The 13,993-nt window shown below is 33.2% G+C and overlaps 1 protein-coding gene across 2 annotated transcripts in view; it reads left to right on the plus strand.

The window, feature by feature from the left end:
• Positions 1–13,993, plus strand: part of Tnks (tankyrase) — a 199,538-nt gene that overhangs the window by 110,348 nt on the left and 75,197 nt on the right. For both annotated transcript variants that reach the window (XM_076853776.1, XM_076853777.1), the window contains exons 6-8: positions 11,947–12,041; positions 13,280–13,346; positions 13,640–13,826. In XM_076853776.1, coding sequence (XP_076709891.1) covers positions 11,947–12,041; positions 13,280–13,346; positions 13,640–13,826 — 349 coding nt within the window. The remainder of the gene's footprint in view (positions 1–11,946; positions 12,042–13,279; positions 13,347–13,639; positions 13,827–13,993) is intronic.

The raw sequence follows: 13,993 nt of genomic DNA on the forward strand, positions 1-13,993 counted from the left end.
CTTTGATACATCATATATAATGGAGTACAATTTCTCATTCTTTTGGTTGTACATGATGTAGAATCCCACCAGTTGTATAGTTACATATGTACATAGGGTAATAATGTCTGATTCATTCTACTATCTTTCCTACCTCCCTGCCTCCTCCCCTCTCTTCACTCCCTTTTACCTAATCTAAAGTAACTCTGTTCTTCCCTAGCCCCCCATTGTGAATTAGCATCTGCATATCAGAGAAAACATTCAGCTTTTGATTTTTATGTATCAAATGTTACATGATGAAGATAGTTAAAAACACCCCTATAATCATTATGGCTTATGTACTCTTTGTTGCTTGAACACACTGTTCAGTTAATATCATTTGACAGTAGATATTGTACAAAAAGTTCTTAAAACCTTTAAATAAAGAGAGAACTGTTCTGTGTAAAAGCCTTGCTTAGGTGAAAAGAGGATCTGATTCCAGGAAATCTTTCTAGCCTGATGAGAATCAGCAAAAAGAAAATAAAGAGTTAATTATAGATTTAAGAATTCTGAAATTACCTCTAACTTTGAATTAGCATTATTAATATAGTTGGTTGCAAACATAAACAATTTCTTAATTCATTTTAGACCAGTTACCTGGTATCCTTAATCAGTGTGAACTACCATGCCATTGACAGGGTGCCTTGAACAACAGAATTTTATTTCTCATAGTTCTGAAGGCTGGGAAATCCAAGATCAAGGTGCTAGCATGTTTGGTGGCTGGTGAGGACTCTCTGGCTGTATTCTTGCTCTTTGCTTATATAATAGAGTAAAAGCAAGCTCTCTCTGTAAGATAAGAGGGCACTAATCCCATCATGAGGGCCCCACCCTCATCTGAACTTAATTACTTCCCAAAGAATCTGTCTTCGAGATACTATCACATTAGAGATTAGGATTTAAAAATATATGAATCTGGGAGGGGGGATACAAGCATTTAATCATTAATAACTTGGTTATTTTTATATTATAGCCTTTAAAGAATATTTATATTTGTAGATGGACACAATACCTTTTTTTAAAAAAATTATTTTTATGTGGTACTGAGGATCAAACCCAGTTCCTCACATGTGCAAGGCAAGCACTTTATCACTGAGCTATAACTCCAGCCCTTGTAGTATAATCTTTTTAATTTTACTAAAAGGAAAATCATTTGAGAAGCCTACTTCTCTTTTTCCCTGTCCCTCTCCCATTTGTTCACTTGTTGAATTAAATCTGAATTATAAAGAGAATTTCTAAAAATATCAAGAATCTTCATGCTATACCTTCATAAGATAAAAAGAATGCTTTCAGTAACTAGTAAGAAGCATCATTCTCTTATAAGAATGGCATCAGAAGTAAAACTTTAAAAATGTAGATAACATGCATAATTATTTGAAGTCCGTATTTGGGTAGGTTAACTAATATATCTGGAAACAGATTAATTCTAAAGGGGAATTGTTTCATAATTTGGTTTTCTATTGTAAAGTTGGTTTATTTTTTAATAATAAGATCATAATAATCTTAAATACCATAAAAATATTCACGAAAATAATCTTCTACCTTTAGAGAGGTTTCAATACCTGTTACAATTGGGGGAGAAGGCTGTGGACAGGAAACAAAACTAGAGATCTCTGCTTTTGCCATCACTTGTCTTTTGGATTCATGTACGTAAATCCAGAAACTCAAGGATGTTATCACTTTGAGGTGGCAATGTATGGCCAAAGTCCTGGAGATCTTAACCACATTAAAGTCAGCTACAGGAATTTGCCAGTCTCTGATTTACAGTTAAAATGACTACCTAATGAAGTAAGGTTGAAGGATTCTCTCCTGTGTAATCTTTAGATTCCATTTAGTGCAACAGTTATCTATTATAAACATTACTTAGGTTTTCATATCTCAGCATCAATGATTCTAAGAATCCAAATATCAGGAATGCATGAAATTTGAACAGTACAAATATTTCTCATAAAGTATAAAAATGAGGCTATTATCCCATCAGGAAATCTGACTTCCATAAAGTCTACTAGCTATTTCTCATTAAACAATGAAAAACTAACGTTGTACTTTGAGAGTACTAAGCATTTTGTTTTCGTCCCATACAAACTGTATGAAAGCATGCTTTAAACTTATTTTGGGAGGCTGAGGCTGGAGAAAAGAGACAAATTGCTGACTGTTGAAGAATTCCCTTGGAGTTTACACAATGATAATGTTAAGCTGAAATTGACTGAAGCTGATGTTCAGAACTTTATTATCACAAAGATCACTTTATGTGATCCTATTCATTCTTTTTTTGTTCACTTCCTTTCTCTCTCTTTTTCTTCTTAATACGTGCCCTTAAAGGCAGCCCTTGGTATTCTCACTTTAATTTTTTACTATTTAAAGCAATTAAAATAAAAAACACTTATTTTGTAAAATAGTTCATAAAAGTTTCATAACTTTTCAGATGCCTAATATGCTTTGCTGAGTATATATTTTGTCTCTGAGGCTATAACATCCATCATTATTCTAACTCTATTCATGTAATTTATCTGCAATTCATAGAATATTATTTGGAAGAGGCCTTAAATGGCAACTAGTCCAGCAATGCATTGTTGAAACTTTCACTGTGAATAATTCTGATAGGTTCTGCTTAACTACATTTTTTTTTTTTTTAAAGAGATGGCTTACTGATGTAGATGAATTTGATCTGGATTTAGTGCCCAATATAGGGTGTCATACTTTAAAAAGGGATATTGACCATCCAGAGGGTGACCAGAAAGCTAGTCAGGAAAATTACTGTATAAGAAGTAGTTGAAGCAGCTGGAGGGGCATAATTCAGGAACATACCACTGGGAAGGAAGCTAAACAAAATTATACTTTTCAATTTCAATTTTGTTCTTCCTTGATATGAGATACACACACACACACACACACACACACACACACACACACACATTTAAAGCAGTACTGGGGTTTGGGGATTAAACCCAGGGGTACTTTGCCACTGAGCTACATTCCCAGCCCTTTTTTATTTTTTACTTTATATTTACTGTTTTTCTAGATAGCTATTATTATTAAGGAGTTTCACAATTCTGGGGTGCCCATTCTAATGGTATGGTCATACTGTCAATATTGATAGTTTGTGTGGTGACCTGTGGATCAGAGTACTAAAGTAGTCAGAAACAAGAAGATCCCTGCCCACATTAGTAATTCTTTTTGCCACTTACCCATGCTGATTTGTTTCTTAACATCCTGTCTGGAACCTGAGCTTCCAACCAAAAGCATGAAAGTTCTAAGTTCATACTACCTAGATTTGATCCCTGTCTCCTCTATTGTTACCCTGTTCCTCAGTTTCCTCATTTGTTCTAGTGAGGTAGTTGTAGTTTCTATCTCAGGTAGTTGCAGTGTAAAGCAAACAATACATATAGTGCACTTTGTCATGCTCTTTTTTGTAGTTCAAGAATTAAGAAACTTCAGGGAAACTATCTGATCTTCATTGTGATTTTTTAAAATTTAAATCCCTTGAAAAGACAAGCATTAACAATGAGATATATTTCCATGGATACTTGTCCATATTGATTCTCTAGCTTTTAATTTGTTTAGATTCTGATCTAAGTATCACTGTCTCAAAGAGCTTCTTAGCTCTTTGCTTTTTGGCAGATTAATCGTGCCTCTGTGCCTGATAGAAATTTAATAAAGCTCTGATTATGTGTTTATTGTATTTTCCTAGGAATTTTATCATAATGGCTGATGTGAAAGGGAAACACTGATCTATCTTAATTAAATAATAGATTAAAATGAGATATATTTTGAAAAGATAGAGCAAAAATTGAACTACTTAAATATCCATTTGTAGGCAATGGGTAGATAATTATGGTACAAGCACACAATGGAAATACTGTACAGTCATTATAAAACAATAAGACAGACTTCTATGTAGTAACATTAAGAGGAAAAAAGTAAATTGCTAAATAATATAATGCAATCCTATTTGTGTGACAAAAACAGCAACAACATCAACAAAAACTCAAGAGGATGCTGGGCATAGTGGTGCATGCTTAAAATCCCAGCTGCTCAGCAGGCTGAGGCAAGAAGATTACAAAATTGAGGCTAGCCTGGACACCTTAGCAAAAGACCCTGTCTCAAAACAGAAGAAAAAGGGGTGGGGATATAACTCAGTGGTAGACTGCTTGCCTAGCATGAGACCCTGGGTTTGTTGCCCAGTACCAGAATATAAAAAACAACAACAAAATCAACATACAATAACAAAAACCTCAAGAGGAGAAAAAAAATGCACATTCATAGACATGGAAAAATCTCAAATGATATTTGAGCAACTGTAAACAGTGATTACCTTTGAAAGAGAGGCTTGTTGGACTGGAGGGAGAAATAGAACCTTTTACATCATATTTTCTGTACTATTTGAATTTTTAGAGGGAATATATTATTTTTATTATTTAAAAAGGAATTCTATTGAGAGAATGTTTAATAAATATAAAGTAATTGATAATTGAGACCAGTTAAAACTGAGAAAAAAATATATACAGTACCTCGTTTTTTAAGTGAAACTGGAAGAAGCATGTTTTTATACATCCAAAATGTCAGATTTTTAAATGAGTATGGTTTTGTGTTTCTTTATACTTATATATAGTTTTTAAGAGATGAGGGAAATTAAAAAAGAAAAACCTACAAAAATGATGTTTAAGACTCATGAGTTCATAGAGATAGTATTCGCAAAACTCATGGAAGATTGAGGGATCTTATCAATAGAAGAATGATATCCATTTTTTTGTCGTCCCAGTGGCTGAGGAAGGAGAAGCAAGTTCAAAGCCAGCCTCAGCAACTTAACAAAATCCTAAGCAACTTCTCAAAAATAATTTGAAAGGACCAGGGATGTAGCTCAGTGGTAAATCGCCCCTGGGTTCTATCCCCGGTACCAAAAATAAATAAATAATAAAAATAAAAGACCGTATTCTGAAAAAAACAAAAATAAGGATGGATGAAGACTATTGCAGGTTTGAGCAACTTAAAGACTCAATAACCAAATAAACGTATTGGTCTTAATTCTAGCAAACCAATTTTAAACAGATAATTTTTGAGATAGGGAATTTGAATAATGACCTGGATATTAGGTGATAATGACATTTTACCACTACTATATGTGATAGTAACATTGGAGCTGTAGAAGAAAATTCCCATAAATTTTGGAGGCATCTATGGAATATGCAAAGATGAATTGTCAAAGTATCTTAAATTAGTTTTTGAATACTTCCAGGGAAAAAGTAGGACAAAAGAGATAGCAGAAGCTAGTGTAGCAAAGTTCTGTTAATTAATGATTATTAAATCTAGCAGATCAGTACATAGATTGTTGTGTTTCTTAAAACTTGTTCTTTTTTAAAAATTGTTTATAATTGTAGTTGGACACAATATACTTTTATTTATTTATTTTTATGAGGTGCTTAGGATTGAACCCAGAGCCTCGCACATGTTAGTTGAGCACTCTACTGCTGAGCCCCAGCCCCAGCCCTTAAAACTTGCTCTTAATACAGCAAAGGTTTCATGTTCAAGTGCTGAAAGATCATGAAGTTTTTATCGAATCATTTTATAATCATAACTATAGAGCAAGTCTGGAGGAAAATTTGAATAGTACACTATATTATAGAGCTTGTATGGAACTGAGAAAGGCTGTGCTTGTCTGTTGAAGAAATGCATTGCTGGATGGAAAAAATTAATCTTTTATTATCTCTTGAGCCAACTTGTTTTAAATAAGAGTCTTCTAATTAGGTAAATTAATGGGTGTTTGTCAGAATGCACATAATTGTTTGCACATACAACTTTCTGGCTCACAGCAGCTCCGGAAACCAGAAACTCATTTGGCTTTAAGTCTATCTAGAGTCAGATGACCAACCATCCCAGCTTTCCTGGAATCAGTGGGTTTCCTAAAATCAGTAAATCCTGGGCAAACCAGGACAAGCTGATCACCACATTTTGGAAAATCCCAAAGGAGTGCATCTAGATCAAACCGAATCCTCATCTTAAAGAAAACAAAATACACTAATAATGGGCTAGACAGCTCTCTGATGACTTATATCATAGCTTCACAGTTGTAGTTTTATATTTTCCTAAGGAATGTTTCAAACATCACACATGCCTGTGTTGAAATGTCAGTGTAAATTTTTTGCACAAATTTAAAGTCAAATTTACCATGTTGGATTATCCATATTGCCTCTTTCTTTTTAGTAATATAAATCAAAAGCCAATAATGACTTTTTTTTTTTTAAGTACCTTCCTAGATTAGGTCTTGAAAACATAAGGTATATTTTCTACTATCAGTGAACTCATGGTGAACTAGAGGATACAAATAAATAACCGTACTGTTTTTGTAACAAACATTTACAGTAAAAGATTGTGGCAAATAATTTGAAGTCCAGTTTTGACAGTTTTTTTTCTTTATTTTTGCATAAGTATTATCAAAAGAAAAAAGAGGGGAGGAGATAATTATTTTGAGTATTGATGTTTTGCAGTCTTGTTTTATGTTTGTTCAGGGAATGCAGCCGGCTTTTTACTTCATAAAAACAGATTAATAACAAATGTCTTAAGAATATAAGTATTTTTATATTTTGTGATTTTTAGATGAAAAATATCATTGAGGTCTGGCTGTTTGTCTTTTATGGTTGTTGTTAACTTGAAAAGCATCCCCAGCACTATTAGACCAAGAAACCCTTTCCTCTGCACCTAGCAGTCATTTATGAGATAGCAATATGTGTTTTGTGTTAAAATGTAAATGCTGAAGTTCTACTAGGGTTGAATATGTAATAATACATCTAGCCATATTCATAGTTGTCATTATTTTTTTGCTCATTGGGAAGAAAGGATGAGGGTGTGGAAATATTTTATATTCTTGACACATACCACCATATAGTTCTTCCAAAGCTGATAGCTAAATTCCGCCTTTTTAAAAATTTTGTTATTTTAATATAAATCCTCAGAAATATTTTTTCTTCCCTTGTTGTTTGGATTTATTAAGAAGTAATGTGTGAACTTTAAGTTAGAAAGTATTTTGTTACTAGCTTTTAATTTTTTTCCAGAGACATTTACTTCACTTAGTACAATCTAATTCTAAGTGATCTCAGCTAAGTAATAATTATGGTATTTGAGTTATGTAGACCAGAGTGAAGTGAATGAAGGATAACAGAGTAAAATATGATATCAGAAAGTTGAAAGTGGATAGTAGGGGAGATTGTTTTCAGCCTTCTAGGTCATTCTAACAATGTTAACTTTAACTTGGAGTGTGATGAAGAATGTCTGGAAGATTTTGTGTAGATTACCAGTCTATCTAACTTAAGTTACAGGATTTCTTTGTTGCTATGTTGTGTAGACTCTAAGGGGATTATTTTGAAAGCAGGGAGATAAAATAGAAGGCTGTTGCAATCAACCAACTGAAAAACCAGGTTGGTGATAAATAGATATGATGAGGACTTACTGGATTCTGGATATATTTAGTGGGTATAACCAATAGACATAGTCTGATAGGGTGAATATAGTATGTAAAGATATTCAAAATTTCTGGCCTCAGTAAATGAAATGATGAAGTAACCATTAGCAGAGGTAAAAGCATTTTTTTTTTCAGCATATGTTTTAGGGAAAATACTAGGAGCTTGGTTGTGGACTGTAAACATGAGTATCTCCTATTCATGTGGTGATGTCAAGCAGGCAGTTGGTTTATGAGAGTGTAGATGTCATCAGGGAGGACTAGGTTGGAGATATAATTGAACTGTCAGTTTATGGATGTTATTTAAAGTGACAACACTGCAAGAGATCACTGAAGGAGTGAGTATAGACAATGAAGAAAAGATGTCTAAATCAGAGCTCTACAGTACCCCAGCGTCAAGAAAATGAGGACCAAATAGTAAAGACTAATAAAGAATGACTGGTGAGTTAGGAGGAAAATGAAGAGTGTAGTGTTCTAGACATTTCACATAAGAAGTGATCCATAAAATCAAATAATGCTGATAGGTCAAGTAAGGTAAGGACTGTATAAATGACCATTAAAAACATCTAAATGTGTAAGCTACTTAATAAGTAGTAAGTAACTACCATTTATTGACCTTTTTCTATGTGATAAATGCTTTATTAGGTTGTGTATAGTTATCTTTAATCCATAAGACATCCCTACATGATAAGGATTATAATATCTACTTATTAGATATTGGAAGTCAAGTAAGTTTTTTGTTACTGTACTAAAATACGAATTACTTCTTAGAAAAGAGGCTTATAGTTTTGGAGGTTCAGGGTTGTGTCACTGTCATCAATTTAACTCTGGTGGTCCCTCTGAGCTGTGTCACACCAAGGGAAACAATGGAAAAAGACAGTGAATTTTGTTTACCACAAGTCTCAACTCAAGAGAGCTGGAGAATCTTCCGCATCCTACTCGCTCTCTTCTGTTTGCCTCTAGGGAGGATTCCTTTTGCGCCTCTGGCCTTTGATGGCACCCTGAACTTCCCTTAAGCAGTATTTTTCGCACTATACTGCATCCCCTGCTTTCTCTCTTTACTTGACCCCTTAGAAACTAGAGTTTTGATTCCTCTCTTAGACCTTCTGAATAAAGAATTAGTTGATTTGACTTTTTGTTAGGTACTCTGTGTTTTATTGGACTTTTCTAGGTTACCACACCATCCCTAACACTATATACTCTCAGATACATGATGGATACTAAGATATTTTATGTGAATGCAGGTGATGACCACGTTTGTTTTTAGCCTTATCCTTCTGAATTGTGGTTTTGTATTTATAATGCACTCTCTCTGACATTACCACTGAGGTATCAGGAAGGTACTTTAAATCCAATAAACCTAAATCCCAGATTCTTTCCCTCAGGGTCTCCCCACTCCTCTTCTCTTCCTCCTTCTTCTGTCATTGACATTTCCAAACTGGGAATATCCTGTACCATTCACATCAGTTAGTTTTTGAAACTCATTACCTTAGTTCCATATTTTTGCATAGCTTTATTTTATGATTTCTATGATTTCTATCACTTTTCTACCTTTCCAATGACAAAGCCTTCTAATTTATCTAAGTTATATAAATTTCAGTAGTTTAAAAAGAAATATATTACCATTTTAAAACATTGTAAATGAAACATCTGGAAACAATGATTATTACATTTTGCTCTTCTAAATAAACTACTGTGTTTATTTAGTGTGTACATTTTCATTCATTAAGGATTTTGTTCATTTCCAGAAATAAAATATTGAATTAATTGTGTGCAAATTGTGTAAAAGACATTTAATATATAATAGAGGAAGTTTTTTTCTATTCATAAGCAATAAAGATGCCACCTTGTCCATAAAATATTAAATTTTAGCTATTCCCTATAAGAGCTTACTGACTTACTGACCATATATCCAAAGCAGTCCTTATCTATGGAGGAAGCTTCCCAACCATATTTAAATTACAGTTTTTTCCAAAAATGGGCCAAGACGGAGTAAAAGGGACCAGATTTACCTTGCTTCCTGAAACAATAAGAAGAATGGGCAAAACATATAAATCAATGGTTTTCGACTTGCTTATTAGGCAGAATGTGGCAGTAGTCACTCAGAAGAGGAAACTAGTAAGGTGAAATGTACAATTGTTCCAACTCTGTCTAGGAAGAATTTTCATGCTTTAATGTAGGAAAGGGCAACCTGGTGGTCTCCCTGAGTTGAGGTGGACTTGCAGGGACAATACTTGTGAAAAGTTACTAAGACATAGGTCCTATATCAGGTCCCCTTACAGTCTTTAGCTGGGACTGATTAACATGGAATGAAGAAAGTATCTGAGACTAATAAAGGAACCACCCAAAAGGTTTAGAGATCATAGGAGGTCAGACAGAATCTGTAATACTTTCTGTTACCACCAGCCAGAATGGAAGACCCTCTTAATTCTTTGGATATCATGAAGTACTCAGGAGGGCAATACCTCAGGGCAAAAGTAGTGTCATGCTAAGGGCTGTTCTGGTACTGCCTAACAAAGCTTAAAAATAAAGCTTTGAAAGTAGTCTAATGCATGACTGATTGAAGTCCCAGCAGAGAGGATTGTGAAAGAGGAAGCAGAAAAAATATTTAATGAACTAATAGCTAAAAGTTATCCCAATTTAGTGAAAACTAGAGCCAAGAAACTCAACAAGACCTAAGCACGAACAAAACCCAAAAACATAATAAATAAAATTAAAAACCATGAAGAAAACTATCCCAAGGTACTTCACAATCTAATTGCTTAAATCCAACGATAAAGAGAAAATGTTTATGTATCTAAAGGGGAAAAGCATGTGTACAAGGAAACAGAGATAATGCTGGTGGCAGATTTCTTAAAATAATGCTACCCAAAAAAGACAGTGGAGCAACATCTGTAAAACAGGAAGAAAAAAGAATAGTCAGGTGTCCTTTTTATTTAGGACTCTCTTCTAATCTACCTCAATTCTTCATTAGTAGCTGTGTATTGCTTAAAATATTTTGTAAGAGACTGTCAGAATTTATAGAACGTATGGAGTATTTCGAAAGCAGTAATATATAATATATAATAATTCCGTTGTGTTTTGACATTTGGAATAGGTGAAGAAAATAAATTGAAAATCTTAGTAAATCCCAAGCCCCCAAATAGAAATTATAAAAATGAAAGAGAATTAAAGCATATTAGAGCCTGTGTAAGAAACTATTATAGTATTTAAATATCAAATGAGCAAAGGTGGAAAACTGCCATGGTTGCAGGGAAGTTTTTAATTAAAGTGAAGTTCTTTCTGATTGCTTAAAGGTGAGAAGTTTGATTATTTTAATTACTATATTTAATTGTAGCAGAGAATCTTTTAATAACCTGGTTCAAATTAAAAATTTGTCAGAAATTAGTTGAGAAAAAATGTATTTTCCTCTTGTTTATACTGTAAATGTGGTATATAAAATAGAAGATTAAATACTATCTTGGTATATTCTTTGCATTACAGTGTAGTATATTAGTTTTGACTTATTACTGGAGCCATATGGAATGAATAATGTCTTTTTGGTTTCCATTAAAATTTTTTCAAATAATTCTTAAGATATACTTTTCAATCTTTTCTATTGACAAACATTTTGCAAGCAAAATCTTTAGATAAAGTTTTATGGTAGAATTGGGATTTAAAAGTTAAACTTGAAAGGACAGGACTTAAATAGGATAAGGAAGAATGTTTCCATTTAAAGGAAATATAATACATGATATGACTTCTCAGAACAGTAAGAATGGTGCATGTTTGAAAGATAAAGAAGTAATTAGTGTAGGTAGGGTAGGTCTTGATTATTTGAAGGCCTTTGAAAAACAAATGAGTGAAATAGATGTTGTCCTAGTCCATTTTGTGTTGCTTTAACAAAATAGCTGATGCTGGGTTATATATAAGAAAAGGGGTATGTTTGGCTTACAATTCTTGCGGCCACATAGTCCTTGAAAACATCACATCAGCATCTGGCAAGGACCCCTTGACTGCTTGTCCACAGGGTGGACAGCATCAAGTGCCAGGATTTGGGAGGAGGTATAAAAGAGGGGTCACCTGGAAAGAAAAGAAGCAAGAGATTGAGCTGAGAAGGACAAATGTGCTTTATAACAGACCACTCTTGTGTTAACCAATCCAGTCCCTCCAGAACAGTAAATTACTTTTGAGAAAAAGCATTACTCCCTCTTAAAGGCCCCAAATTTCTGGACACTGTTAAAGTAGGGACCAACCCTCAAAATGAATTATGATAGAGTCAGTTCAACATTCAAACCATAGCAAATGGCGTCTAAGTTAGAATTTTCTTCTAAGGAGAATGAATTATCTTTCATTCAGGTCTGAAATAAGAATTTTTGAATTTCAACCCAGTATTTTTTATATTAACTTTCATTGTGTTCAATTGTGAATGAATACAGATTAAAAAGCAAAGCAAGAACTTTTTAACCTGAAAAGGGGGATTTGTTTTTCTCTTCTAGTCCACTCCTTTACATCTAGCAGCAGGCTACAACAGAGTTCGTATAGTTCAACTTCTTCTTCAGCATGGTGCTGATGTTCACGCAAAAGACAAAGGGTAGGTGTATTAGTTTATTTCCTTTCAGTATTTTTGTTTATGGAATATTATGCTTTATTTTTATCATCTGATTCTTCAAGGTTTTAAGCTCTGGACAAAGAAAGTCATATATCCCATTCATTAAGAATGTTCATAATTTTGATTTCAGACTTTACTTTCAAGTATCCACTTATTATTCAGACTTCTCATAATAATTTCCTAAATCATTCCTAATTTTATTGCAATTCTGTTATTTGAAGTTTTAAATCTGCTTTTGTATTCCAATCATCTTTTTTTAACTATTGAATTGCACTAAAGAAATATAAAAGAAATTGGAAATTATAATAATCTGGTAGCATAGCTATCATATTCATCAGGTATTAAAAGACCATTTCTTATTAATAAACCAAAATCATAAATATATAATATTCTAATTTGGTTAGTGAAATCTTGCACATCTAAACTGAGAAAACCTAGAAGATCCTTAATGAAGGTTAATATGGGAAAGGAATGAATGGGAACCAAGAAAGCATTTATGTCATTTATTTTATGAATGGAAGATTTTTTAAAAAACTTTGTACCAGCCTATTTACTATCCAGGGATTATGAACAGAGGTTTGTATTATTACTTTGAGATCTAAAAGATAATTCACCCTATCCCAGGTAAGATAAATTATATCATACTCTTGTAATTGACATTAGAAAGAAGAGATGCCCTAGAGGAGAGTTTTTTGCATTCTGCCTCTTTCATTCAAGGAAACAGAGACATAAACTCAGTATTTGAGATATTTATGAGAACGGGAATCTGTCCATTTCAAATATACAATTTTCCATGTTGTTTCTCTCTTGCCTGTGCCAAGTTTTGTGCCATATACATATGGCATCCTAATAGTATAGGGACATAAATGCCTGATCTTTGGAATATCTCTATTTCCTTGTGCATGTCTGAAAACAGATGGGTGTACAGTAAGTGAGTAATCAAGAAAAGTACACCACAAAAGGAGTTTTTGACCTGTTTAAACTATTTGATATGCAAGTTGGATATTTAAATTTTATGCTGCAAATTACCATGAAAGTGAGTTAAAATGGTAGAAACATTTCAATTCACTACTAGGTAACATTTTTTATAAATAATTAATACATAAAGCGTGCAGTGCTGTATTTTTAATGTTAATATTTGCTAGATTCTTGTTTCTTAGTACTTCGTAGATGAATAACTATGTTTGAAATTTAAGAATTTTAATTTGCTTCTTCGTTAGTGGACTTGTGCCTCTTCATAATGCATGTTCATATGGACACTATGAAGTCACAGAACTACTACTAAAGGTAAGAAGCTCAAAATTCAAAACGTATGCTGCTTAAAAGTTATTGTTACTTTGTTTTGTTATTGTTGTTTGGCTAATAAGATTTTTAAGAGAATATGATAATTTTAAAAAATATTACTGTTGCTTACAATTTTTTGAACATTCAACTAATAATTCAGCTGTTTTTTAAAACTGAAATTATTGCAATCACATTTCAAAAAGTTACAACTGAAATTTACAGTGCAAAAAAAATTTCTGAGTTTAATTTGATTCCGTGAAGTTATTACTAACCTAAGACATTTTTTCTCCATTCAGCATGGAGCTTGTGTTAATGCAATGGATCTCTGGCAGTTTACTCCACTACATGAGGCTGCTTCCAAGAATCGTGTAGAAGTTTGTTCTTTGTTACTGAGCCATGGTGCTGATCCTACGTTAGTCAACTGTCATGGGAAGAGTGCTGTGGATATGGCTCCAACTCCTGAACTTCGGGAGAGACTGACTTGTATGTATTTATACCCTAAAATCAGTATTGCTGGCTATTAATCAGAATATCTGATTTCTTTTTAGTTATCAGAGCTAGTATTTTATCTAATTTACACAATACCCTTCCATTCTTACAAGCATACTAGTTTAAAATCCTCTTTTCTAACTCTGTACTTTCCTTCATGA

Source organism: Callospermophilus lateralis, chromosome 4 (genome assembly GCF_048772815.1).
Source record: "Callospermophilus lateralis isolate mCalLat2 chromosome 4, mCalLat2.hap1, whole genome shotgun sequence".
NCBI classification, from domain to species: Eukaryota; Metazoa; Chordata; class Mammalia; order Rodentia; family Sciuridae; genus Callospermophilus; species Callospermophilus lateralis.